This window comes from Balaenoptera acutorostrata, chromosome 12, assembly GCF_949987535.1.
Source record: "Balaenoptera acutorostrata chromosome 12, mBalAcu1.1, whole genome shotgun sequence".
NCBI classification, from domain to species: Eukaryota; Metazoa; Chordata; class Mammalia; order Artiodactyla; family Balaenopteridae; genus Balaenoptera; species Balaenoptera acutorostrata.
This window is the reverse complement of record NC_080075.1, coordinates 68,606,538-68,619,407: the sequence shown is the minus strand read 5'-3', so window position 1 is coordinate 68,619,407 and position 12,870 is coordinate 68,606,538. Positions and strand designations below refer to the sequence as shown.

The window sequence follows — 12,870 nt, the reverse complement described above, 5'->3', positions numbered from 1 at the left end:
TTTTGAGTCTCTCATTTTCTTTCAATGTCAGTTTTATTAGGAAAAAAATTAATGCTATTATCTCTTGAGAAAATCCAGCTAACCAAAACTTCTGCCTCTTTACCAGTCTTTAAATGAAATATTGTTTTTGTTATAAGGAGAAAAACATATACATGTCATCTGCTTTGCTTTATTAAATTATGAATATCTAAAACTCAAGAGCAGAATCTTCCATTTATTTTTTATAAAGTCAAGAACACTAAATAAAACCAAAAAATTAGTAAGACCATATTTCTTGAGACGTTACTTTGGTTTATATTTGTAAAGAGCATATTGGAATTGGCTCAGAGTCAAGAGAAAAAAATGGGTTTCTCTTCTAAATAACTTTCTGTATTTAAAAGAAAGTATTGACCTGTCAAACAGTGATATATAATTTTATTTAAGTCACCAAAACAATGGAAATTTAAATTATCTTAAAGGAACTAGAAAGAAAATTGACTATGTATCTAAAACCAAAGCTAATAAGGTGTCACAGATGATAACAATTAAGACATTTTGAAACATAATAGGATCAAATGTTAAAAAATCAAGGCTTCCTAAGGATACTCACATTTAATAACACCCCAATGGGATGTCTTCCACATATAGTATTATGGTATTTCTTCAAGTAATTGCTAAAAGATACAGGGTCTAATTGTTCTATAATACTCATACCCTAAAAAAAAAGAAGAGAAAAAAAAGAATAAAAGAAAAAGAAAATAAGACAATTTATTATTTCCTAATTACATTTTAAAACTGTTACTTAGAGCTAACAATCAATTTTTCAATTAAGGAGAAGTAAAGAAAATACATTAAACATTAAACTCTGTGAAATATCAAATTCATTCATCCAAGGTAATCTCATTATAGTCAACTCTCAATAATATACATACTTTATTAAGTATGTATATTAAACATACTGAAACATTTAATCCCCAGGTTTCTCTGACCTCCTGGTATGTTTCTACACCACACTGCCCAGTTGTCACTCAGCTCACAAATCCTCAAACATTTCACGACTTTATGTCTTTCATATATAATATTTACACAAGTAAACCTGTCGTGAAAATTTTCATACAAAATCTAAAATTAAATTTGATATATGGCTGTTTTTCCAATGTCCATTATATTTCTCATACCACTGGCATACATAATCAAGAGCTGATTATAATTTAACTTTTTCCATAACATATACTTAAACGTCAACAGTGTGTAAGGCATTTTGAATTATCAGTATTTAGGTATGTGATAAAAAGAGACCACAAACTGAGAAAATAGTTAATGTATTTTAATCAATTTAAAGCTCATAAAAGACTGATAAAAGCTTAAGCAAGATAGGTCTTTATAAATAAGTTGAAAAAATAAAAGTTTTTTATCTCAAACTAGAATGCTTTGCTTTCAAGATTTTAATTGAGAATCAAAATTTTTAGACTACTATTGAAACAATAACTATCATTTGGACACTTGTTTATACTTAATTCTGTATTCTGCAAATGCATTCAAAATAATGTGCTCAAAATACATCAATACAGAGCAACTTTAACACATCTGAATCAAGCAAATCAATCAATGATTCTAACTCATCCATTCACCAACCTTGTTTTCTTATTCAGGTGAAATACTTTACATTTGTGTTTAATAAATTGGATTAATATCCTCTGGGAGAAATGTAAATGGTGGTTTAACTAAGGAATTAACTGATACATTTTTGTGTTTTCTTAATTATATTTCAACATGTTTTAACAAGCACAGTGTAGAATCACCTGGCGTAGTCAGATGAACACTCATCTGAAAAATGATAGCAATCAATAGGTAACACAGTACAAATATTGCAGTGGCAGTATGTAAATCAAAATTTAATTTTATAAAGAATCTTTCTTCAGAATATCCAAGTCTTTCATAAACATTATCATATTTTTCTACAAATACATCTGAAAGATAAGCGTATGTGTGTATAGTCAACTTTCAATTGCTTGCACATCAATTAGCCACTCTCAGATTTATCCACAACCAGTGTTTAAGGCTAAGTTGGGTTTCCCCTGTCAACTAGGAGGCTTCCAGGTCACCATTCTCCACTGACATTTGGTGCAAACCGAGTGAAATATGAACTAATTTAAAAGTTAAACCTAAGATAAACAATTAGTATTATAATTCTGGTACATAGAAAAGCACTCATATTTCTAAACCAAGTAGTAATGCAGAGATAGAGTCACAAATCTCTTCCATAAATATGCATAATCAAGGTAGAACTCCCTAAAGATGAAGAAACTAAGGCATAAAAAAGGTTAAAAGCTTGTCTCAAATTTCTAATCCTAGGCTATTGGATTTCTAATCCTAGGCTTCTCATTGACTTCCTCTGCTTCATATAGAATAACAAGAGACATACCAACAATTCTTTAATACTCTCACATAGGTACAATTGGTATACATATTATAAAAGAACTTTAAATGCTCCTGGGTGAAGCCTAGGACAGCTTACCTTACCTTAAATAGAATTCCACTTATTAATAAATCATGTAACACTGAAGTTCAAATGTGTATTTTAATATTAAAATCTCAAAGCACATTGTGAACAAACATCACATTTATATATATTAACGTGAGTAATTCAAAGAGAAGAAAACTAATGATCACATTTGTAGAAGACAAAGAATTCAAAGTAACTGGCCAAGAAATTCTGCACAGAAAATATAGAATTATAAATGTAGAGAAGTGTAAATAAATAAAGTGTTCAAAATGAAGATATAATGGTTAAATTACAACACAGAAAGTAAAAAATTGAGGTGATGGAAGTTAAGGGATTACATTTAAAATTTTAATTTCCTGAAGTGTGCTATGTACCTACCAGGGCAAGAATCAATTCCATTACACTCAATTCTCTGACAAATATGACAGCTAAGAGGTATGCCTTTTTGGGACTTCCCTGGTGGCGCAGTGGTTAAGAATCCGCCTGCCAATGCAGGGGACATGGGTTCAAGCCCTGGTCTGGGAAGATCCCACATGCCGCAGAGCAACTAAGCCCGTGTGCCACAACTACTGAGCCCGCATGCCACAACTACTGAAGCCCTCACGCCTAGAGCCCGTGCTCCTCAACAAGAGAAACCACTGCACTGAGAAGCCTGCGTACCGCAACAAAGACCCAATGCAGCCAAAAGTTAAAAAAAAGTTTATAAAAAAAAAGGAGGTATGCCTTTTTGTAAAGGAGGGATAGAGAGAAAAATTAAGGCACTTCTCATGAGTGAACCTCTCCAACTGGAAAATTCATGAAGTATGCAAACAACAGCAAAAATGATTAGTAAAACTGCAAAATGGGACACCCATTAACTAACACAGAACACTGACAAATAAGCTTTTGTATATATTTATGTTTTGATGCAAACAATTTTGAAATTACTATTACCAAAATTCCAAGAAGATAAAAATGCTAGTTTGATACTACTGCACAAATTCCAAAAAGATGAAAAATAAAAATGCTTCCCAAATACGCCTAAAGAACTTTTTGATTTCTTAACATACTGGAAGATATGATCAGTAAATCTAAAGTCCAGGTGATAGAAAGCTTGCCTAGGGCCTGGTATATTGAGAATTTGTTCACATGAACTTAATCTAATATGAAGCAGTGAAGTGGGTCACTACCCATTCAGCTCTAAGATACAGACATTATAAACACCAAGAGCCTATCCATCACAGTACAGGTTTCTGAGGAATTTAACAGTTTCAGCAAGAAATTCTCAGGCTGAAAGCTAACTCCCTACCTTGAGGGGAAGAAGGGTGGAGGGAATCTATCATTGTGCTGACTCTCCAAGTAATGAGTGAAAGCTTGTATTGTCAAATCCTAAGTGGTAATCCCAAACTGAATAGGCAGTTTTAACTGCCTATTTAACAGAGCTGTAAATTCAAGACTCTAATAAGACAACAAAGGTCTTCCCTTTTTAAAAGTTTATCTATATCTAATAAATTATTTAATTTAAATTTTATTTAATTTTAAATACTATCACCTAGATGTAATCTAAAGTAACACACACAAAAGAGTAGCAAAACATTTTTAGAAGTCTTTGAGAAATAAAAACTAGAATCATGTCTATCAATTATTAACAGATAATTAAAACCATATTATCAAATCATTAGGACTGTGGCCTTATTTTTTAAAATAAGGATACACATTTATGTTGGAGAGATGGGTACACATTTAGGAAGATGAGGTAGGAAAAGGAAATATTCTAGTTTCTTTAAGAGGTATCAAGATAAAATCTTCATTAGAAAGAAATTTTATGGAAAAAAGAAATCACCCTAAATATAGTAGTGCTAAGAACCAGTGTACTAATAAATAGATACCTTAAAGATGATGCTGTAAAACTGACTAAAGACTACTAAAGAAACTAAACTACTGGCCTAAGTTCAAGAGAAAGAAGTATGAGTGGACAAACATGAACAATTTCACTTTCAGAAGAGTAAAAGGAAGAAAGGAAGTTGAAGTTCAAAGTAAAGTGAGTACTAGGAAATTTGGAAGGAAAAGAAATTACAAAGCTGACTACAACGACATTTTCAGATTCTCTCTGCCAAATCATAAGTAATATGCCAATAGCCATAAGGAAACACTGGTCTATATCAAAAGTAGTATGGAAAAAATAACCTATGATCATGTAATATATATAAAATATGTATAAATGTGGCTAATGTTTCCAGTATGTAATCTAAAAGGTTCACATAAATCAACATCTTAAAATATGTTCTGCTTTGGTCACCATAATTACTGAAATTGCAAAGTACTAATTTCCAAAAAACATGGTCAGTAGTCAGTAATATTCTAAGACTTTCAGAATCTATATCTCTTATAACTAGTTATTTTCTCCCAAATACAACATTTGGAAGATTGTTTGTTTTCCGATACATTCTTCCTTCCTTATGTGTTTTCTTCACATAATTAATCTCCAAGATATTCAAATGCTAGACATAAAATTTTTGCCAAAAAAAAAAAAAAATTAGCGGTTTTTCTTTTGCTTTTGGAAACTAAAAACTTTTATTAATTTTCTAGCATTTTAATAGCTACATTTAATAAGACTTTTCTGATAACAAAAAAGAGACCAAAACTTAATTAACATAATAATTTTTTAAAAATTAAATCTAAAATTTTATACTTAAAAATAATCTTTTCACTCTATCAAACTTTCCAAACGTATAATCACAATTCAGAATTGCTAACATTTTTGCAATACTTGTACAGAGAAGCATCCTACTATATTTTGCTCTGAAAAGATTGTATATAGCAACTAAGATATTAATTCTGAAATGAAAGAAATTATTTACAACATAAAATGACACTTGTGAAAAGCAATATACAGTGGGATATTCACCATTTGGTTATATAAACCAATTAAGAAAACACATTGTATAAGAGTCTGCCTAATAGTGAGTGTACATATACTCATACATGTATAAAATCATATATACATGAGTATATGTACAGACCTAACCATGCTTATTATTTTAATCCATTTATTCTAACTCCCAGAATGGACTTGTAACTTGAATTAATAGCATGCTAATAGAAGAACAGACCACTTTAGACTCCTTTAAAAATTCTATATATTATTTAAAAATTCTATATATAAATAGAAATGTTTCAATAAACAGACCACAAAAATCAAGTCCAAGTCAAATGTTACATCAAATACTAAATTCAAGCATATTAATATGAAGCAAATACTCAATAATTCACTGATTTACAAATTCTTACATTTGCAAAATTAAATGTTGCCTGATTAAAGTTTACAAATGATTTAAAGAGCTGAGTAGAAAACAAAGGGAAAGAAGATGAATAGGAAATTTTCTTCTACTTCAACAGATCAGGGGCCATAATAGGCTAGCTCAAACTCACCTACGAAGCTATTCTGGAATAAAGTTCTTGGGACTCTCTCCATATTACTGAAAGTGGATATCCAGGGGTGGGTATGGGCAAGTCTATTTTGAAAAAGTTCCACAAGTGATTTCAGTTGTAAAGATGGGGTTGAGGATTACTATAGTAGACAACCTTATCTCTGCCCTGGCTTTGATTACCATCACATGTTGAGAATGCCCAAACTTACTCCAGACCTCTTCTCTGAGCTCCAAACCAATATGGTCAATCCATTAACAAAGCCCTGTTGAATACAAGAACTCAAATCTATGAACTTCTTTCTATCTCCACTACTACCACCCCAGTCCAAATTACTATCTTCTCTCCCCTAAACTCCTGCCAATGCCCACTGTTACTGCTCCTGACCCTCTTGTAGAATCTATTCTCTACACAACCGCCAGACTGACTTTTAAAATAATTATTTTATTACTACATCATTTCACTTCCCACTGTATTCACATAAATTTCTTACCCTGGACTATAAAGCCCTACATTATCTGATCCCTGCCCACCTCTCTTACCAGAGCTGTGTCACTCTAACCCCTATCTATTATATTCCTACAACCCTGACCTTTTTCCCATTCTTCTAACACACTGGCCTCTTTCCCATCATAAAGTTTTTGCAATGGCAGTTCTGTCTAGAATACTCTTCCCTCTAATCTTCACTTGGTTTGCTCCTTCTTATTTATATCTCAATTTAATATTCCTTCTCAGGAAGTCTTTCTCCAATCATTCAATCTAAAGCAGCCTAGAATTATATACTATTTAAAAACCCTTTTAATATTTTCTGCATAGCACACATCACTATTAGAAACTAACTTATATACAATATCCTTAACTTTAAAAAAAAAAAGTGTATCTCCTCCGGTTAGAATAAAATGTCCGTGAGAGCAAGTTGGTTTGTTTACTGCCATATCTCCATCAGTGCCTAGAACTGTAAATGCACTCAAAAATAACTGGTGAAAAGAAAATCCAAATGCCTACTTGGTTGACATCTCCACTTGGATGCCTTAAAAGCAATAGCAAATACAACATATCTTAATACAATTTATGATCACCCTACCTCGTAAAAAATCTAGTCCTATCTTCTTGTGCTTCCGACCTAAGAGAACAGAACCAAGACTTAACCAGCAGCGTAAGCCAGATATTTAGGAAACATCCTTTTTTTACTTTTTTATTTTTTATAAATTGTTAAAGGTTACATTCCATTTACAATTATTACAAAATACTGGCTTTACTCCCCATGTTGTATGATACATCCTTGTAGCCTACCTTACACTCAATAGTTTGTACCTACCACTCCCTCACCTCCATGTTGCCCCTCACCCCCTCCCCACTGGTAACCACTAGTTTGTTCTCTAAATCTGTGAGTCTGCTTCTTTTTTGTTATATTCACTAGTTTGTTGTATTTTTTAGAAGGAATCATCCTTGATACTTCCTTCCCCTCCAAGTTCAATTGATCTCCAAGTTCTACCATCAATTTGTCTCTAAAATATACTGGATACATCCACTCTGTCCCTCTCTTCCACCATCACCAACCCATACTGTCTAAATTACCATGTCTCACTTGGATTATCAAACTAGTCTACTCATTTCTCCTCTGGCCTCCCTCCAACCCATTTGCTGCACTGCAACTATATGATCTATTCACATACAATCTGATTTTATCACTATCCTATTTGATATCCTTTAAACGCCTGTTCTAGATTCTCTAGACTAATTTCTCACTACTCTCCCATCCACTCATCCATTAATTTAACAAATATATATACTGAGTACCACAAACAGGCTGATACAAAATGGACAAAGATCCTGATCTCACGAAGCTTATGATCTAATAGGGCAGGTTTTCATCAACAAATCAACAAATAATAAGTCATATAGTAATAAGTACTAAGAAGAAAAATAAAGCAGGGTAAGGTCACAGAATAACTGTTCACCACAGGGGCAAAATGGAAAATTGTGGGCACATTTCTGGGTTGTGTCAATAACTAGAAGATGCTGTCAGGGGATTTAGTAGGTGGAATCCAGGGATGCTGACTGTCCTGCAATACAGGACAGTCCCACACAGAAAGAACTGCTCTCATCCTATAACACTTTCACATGTCCATGTATGCGAAAAACCTGCCTATAATTATCTACACTCTAACGCCATTTTACATACAAACACAAAGAAGTTTTGCATGATTTTAATATACAATAGATTTCCCAGGAACAAACTATCATATAAAGTGAGGGAAGACTGTACTTTGTTTAGTTTACAGTTTTGCTAAGAAATGTTCACCATTTTGGAAAATCAAGTCACCCACCAATGTAACTTGGTAAACGTAAGTCACAAATATAAACAACTGTTTGTATGTGGCTGTAATATTAATGATACTATGTGTAAGCACCTAACTACTTCATTGTCTCTTAGTACAGTTGGTGCCTGAGCATTTACATTATTAAATATATATTAATTTATTATAAATTACTTTCCTTTTATTTCTTTCTCAGATTACACTTAGGGTATTCATTTAATTCAATTATGTATATAGGAGGATTATAGTCACCAATTCATTCATTTGAAAAATATTTGTTGAGCACCACTTACGTTCCAATCGCTATTCTAAGCACTTGGATACATTAGTGAACAAAACAAATATCGTTATGTAATAAATAAGTAAACTATTCAGTTTCTTAGAAGAAAAAGTGGAACACAGTAAGGTAAGGTGGACTGGGAATGCTGAAAGGGTGGAGTGTAAGATGTCAAATTAAATACATCAGTAGGTGGTCAGTAGGCCTCATTGGGAAGGTGAAAACTGAGCAAAGCCATAAAGTAAGTGAGACAGTCCAGTGCAAAAAGGGCAAAAGCCCTACGCTAGGCACATATATGGCATTATCAAGAAATAGTAAGGAGACCAGTGTATCCACACTGCCTCATAAATATCTTACATCTCTATACTGTAACAGCTTCTTTCTAAATCTGTTCGATGATTAGACTGTAAGATCCATTAAGTGGGAGATCATGTTTTCTCTTCTTAGTACCTTCAATACTTCACATAGTACCAGACACACAGTGGATACTCATTAACCATTTGCTATATGAAGAAAATAAATGATACAGAACCAGGAAAGTTTTCTGAGGCAACTAAGAACTAAACCTCAGAAAAATAAGATTAGAATAGTAGCCAGAAAAGAATTAATTGACTGAAATGGCAACATAATAAAGCCAAAAAAAAAAAAAAAAAGCCCCAAAAGTCAGTGAATTAAAATCCAAACAAAATTCCAAAGGTAAAAGCATTAGGCCATAATTGGATTTAAAGTAACAAAATAAATTTAAATATGATAAAATTTCCTAAGTAACTATTTTGTATGATAAAATCTCCTAAGTAACTGCATTCATTCCATTTGACTTTTAATAAAATAATATTACTCAATATAATCTACTTATAGTTTCAGATCCAGATTCCTTAGTAAAATGTTTTATCTACTTTAGACTAAATATTTTTATACTAAAACATATACATAAAGCTTTTCACACACTGGTAAAGTTGACTTTAACAGATTACAGACTTAAAGTCTGGTGGAGTTTAAAGACAATTTAGAGACCAAGCCTCTCCAAGTCTCTCATCTTAGAGATGACAAATTGAAGACTAGAAAATTGAAATGATCTATTGAAGGTCAGAGCGAATTAGTGATATATCTGCTAGATTCAACTCCTGGACTAGTTAAGAATACAATAATGCTTTAAAATTCTAATTTAAAACAAATTCAAATTCCATTTAAGAAAAACCCAAATGGCCAAAAAATATAATTAAATAATAAAATAAACTTAGAATTTGCTATGGTTGTTTCTGCTTAACAGTAAGCAATGGAGTTAGTATCCTGTTGTCCCTAAAACTAAGACATTCCCCAAATAGTATCTAAAAATCTGTATCTAATTACTCAAGGTGTAATTAATCAAATAAAATTAAGATGAAGGAAATTTCTGCTAACAGAACAGGGATTATTTTTATAATCAATATCACATGATTACAAAATATATATTGCACATTTAGTTAAAGATAGGGAAAGAATTATTAGCCCACTGTATATTTTAACATAATAAGTCTTGAATCACTAATCTGAAATTAAAGAAAAAATCTTACAGCAGTAAAACCCCACACCTGAAGGACTTACCATTTTATCTAGATGTTCAATGGATCTATAAATCTCCCCCTGGGATTCATCATAGTAACTGTAACGGAACCTTTGACCTTGAAACAAATATCATGTACAAAATAAAATAGGGAAAAATTAGAAGCTAAAAAGAAAGCAAGCGCTTACCAAATAATTTCAGTTCTCATGGAAGGCAAAGCACAGCTTAAGCCTCTGAGAGAATCATTCCCAAGAGCCCTTGTACATAAAAATAAAAGGCATATTTGGGAAGGTAATAAAGAAATGATATATCACCAGTGTTTCATGATGTTAAAAACTATTTCAAACTGTAAAACCTTAAAGTCATGAGCAATACAAAAGACTATGGAAACAAACAGTTTAAAAGTTAGAAGCATTGTTAAACATATTATATCGGTCTATAATGGAAAGTAAACGCCAAGAATATGATTCAAGAAAATTTGGCTTAAGGAAACTATCTCAATTTAACAAATCAATGAAAGCTTAGCTTTTGTTGTACAAATGCAAAGATTTAATCTCTACTACAGAAAAGAAAGAAAAAAAGTAGGTCAGAGATATATGTGGCTTGTATAATTTTTATGACCTAGATTTTAAAAATTTATCTCATTTTTGCAAAACTTTCTACTTGGAAAAGGATCAATACAAGTGCCTTTAAGTAGGATACACAGAAGTATAAATATAACAAATAGTCCTACTCTGACAATAAAATCTCAACAAAGGTACAAGCACAGGACATTCAATGTTTAGCTATTCTCCAAAGAACAGAGAGGGTAAAATGGAAGAAGCTTAAAAAGAAGGTAGAAAACAAAAGGCTCAGGAAATAAATTTTGCTTCCTACTATAGTCAAAGAAAAGCCAAAAGTTAAACATATTCATAATTAATTACATATTATTATTCAACTGATTATGTTGTATTTCAGATATATCTAAACCTATTTTTCAGCAATGCCTTTATTTCCAAGAACTCATTACTTTTATATTCTTTATTTTTAAAGATTCACCAAAACGCAATTCTGAAGGTATTAGAGTACACTAATCATATACACACATAGTATGCATCTTGTGCTTCAATTTTACAGCGAAGTTCACATATCCAGTTATTATCCTCCCATCTGAGGAGGCGGGTTTCTTTGGCTGGATAATTATGATTTTTAAGTTTTCTGTTTATCTCACTAAAAGAATCACCTTACAAATAATGAGTCATGTAAAATTATAACACCCTTTTGATGTCCTTTTTTAGAGAAACCACACATCACAGTTCTTAACATTTCATTAACTTGTTGATGCTAATCATCTCTGATGGTCACCTTTCTACAATATACATATTTCCTTAACTTTCACATATTAACTTTTCACATACATTAACATGCACAGCTACTCAATGTGGCAGTTCTTACTTCCCCGCACCCCCTTCCCAGCGCCACTATTAAATAAATATTGCATCTTACAATTCATGATATCCTATAATCAAGCAATAGGGTTCTGAGACAATTACCTGCATTCTGAATATAACAACCTTTTCTGGTAAACACTGGAGATTACTGCATGTTGCTATAACTATCAGATTCATTACAGTCCTTGCACTAAAAAAATTCTTAAACAGTGACAATTCTATCACTGAGTACCCCTATATTAAATAATTCATCAGACATTTCTTACAAAATTTAGAGTTAAGTATAGCTTTGTTTTTCTTTAAAGAATATATGTACTTCCTCCTAGCTAACAACAGGAACTATATAATTCACCCTATCTTTCCTATTTGCCAGCTGGCTGCCAGAAGGTTCAAAGCCAAATATAAAGTCTGTCATAATAACTTAGTGATTCAATTCATTGGTACTAAATTTCTACTTCTGTTTCAAAGTTCTTTTGATAAAGCTGCCCCAAATCTTCTGTGAAATGAATAAACAATTAAAAGAATAATCTTAGACAAGAAAATTCTAACACACTGTCACTGTAATAGGAGTAATATCCTTGGACGAAATCAAGATGAATATTCTTTGAACCTGAGCTGCTTCAGGTTTATACTAACACATTCTCTTTTTCTTGCTTCTGGTGATAACTGTCAGTTTTAGTTGTCAATAATCCCTGTGACTGGGACATAATTGTCTTATCTCAAGACTGCTACTCTCAGGTGCAGAGAAAAATGCATGTACTTTGTGACATTTACTATTTGAAGGTCTTTTCTATTTATTTCCAAGTTCAGAGCTGCTGTGTCAAACGGCTGAAGTTGGTCAAACCTGCCTTAATCATAAGTCAAAAGTGTAACTATATTTTAAAACGCGGTCATGTTCATATGGACCATTTTCAATGTAACTTTCACTTAAAAACTACTTCTGAAGTAAGAGAGAAGTACATAGAATGTTTAAAGTAAGTTAAAATACTAAATCAACATGTGATTTAATAAGAATGACAATATACACAGAAAATCAATGAGCAACTGTTTAATATTTTGCTATCTACTTTTTGCTACTCTTTAGTAGCCACCTCGCATTTAGTAGCTGAAGAACTGAGTAGAAATATTTGATAAGTGTTAAAGGATTTATCAGTTAAGAAGCTAAATTTACACTACTAAGCTACTACACTGAAAAATGTATCCTACTTACGATAGCTCAAATTGTCTTACGATAATTTTTAATTATACAAACATTTCAAAATTACTTTTCAAAATTACTACATTCTGGTCAATATACTTAAAGAAAGCATCTAATCTGAAGTAAATAGTTGCCATCATCCTAGCCTAAATGTATATACATACATATGTATGAATATATGTGTGTGTGCACATGAGTACACACACAT

At 31.9% G+C, this 12,870-nt stretch overlaps 1 protein-coding gene across 3 annotated transcripts in view; it reads right to left on the bottom strand.

Moving 5' to 3' along the window:
* Positions 1 to 12,870, bottom strand: part of MEMO1 (mediator of cell motility 1) — a 148,262-nt gene that overhangs the window by 14,767 nt on the left and 120,625 nt on the right. For all 3 annotated transcript variants that reach the window (XM_057558060.1, XM_057558061.1, XM_057558062.1), the window contains 2 exons: positions 10,076 to 10,152; positions 590 to 694 (listed from right to left, as the gene is read on the bottom strand). In XM_057558060.1, the coding sequence (XP_057414043.1) occupies positions 590 to 694; positions 10,076 to 10,152 (182 nt within the window). The remainder of the gene's footprint in view (positions 1 to 589; positions 695 to 10,075; positions 10,153 to 12,870) is intronic.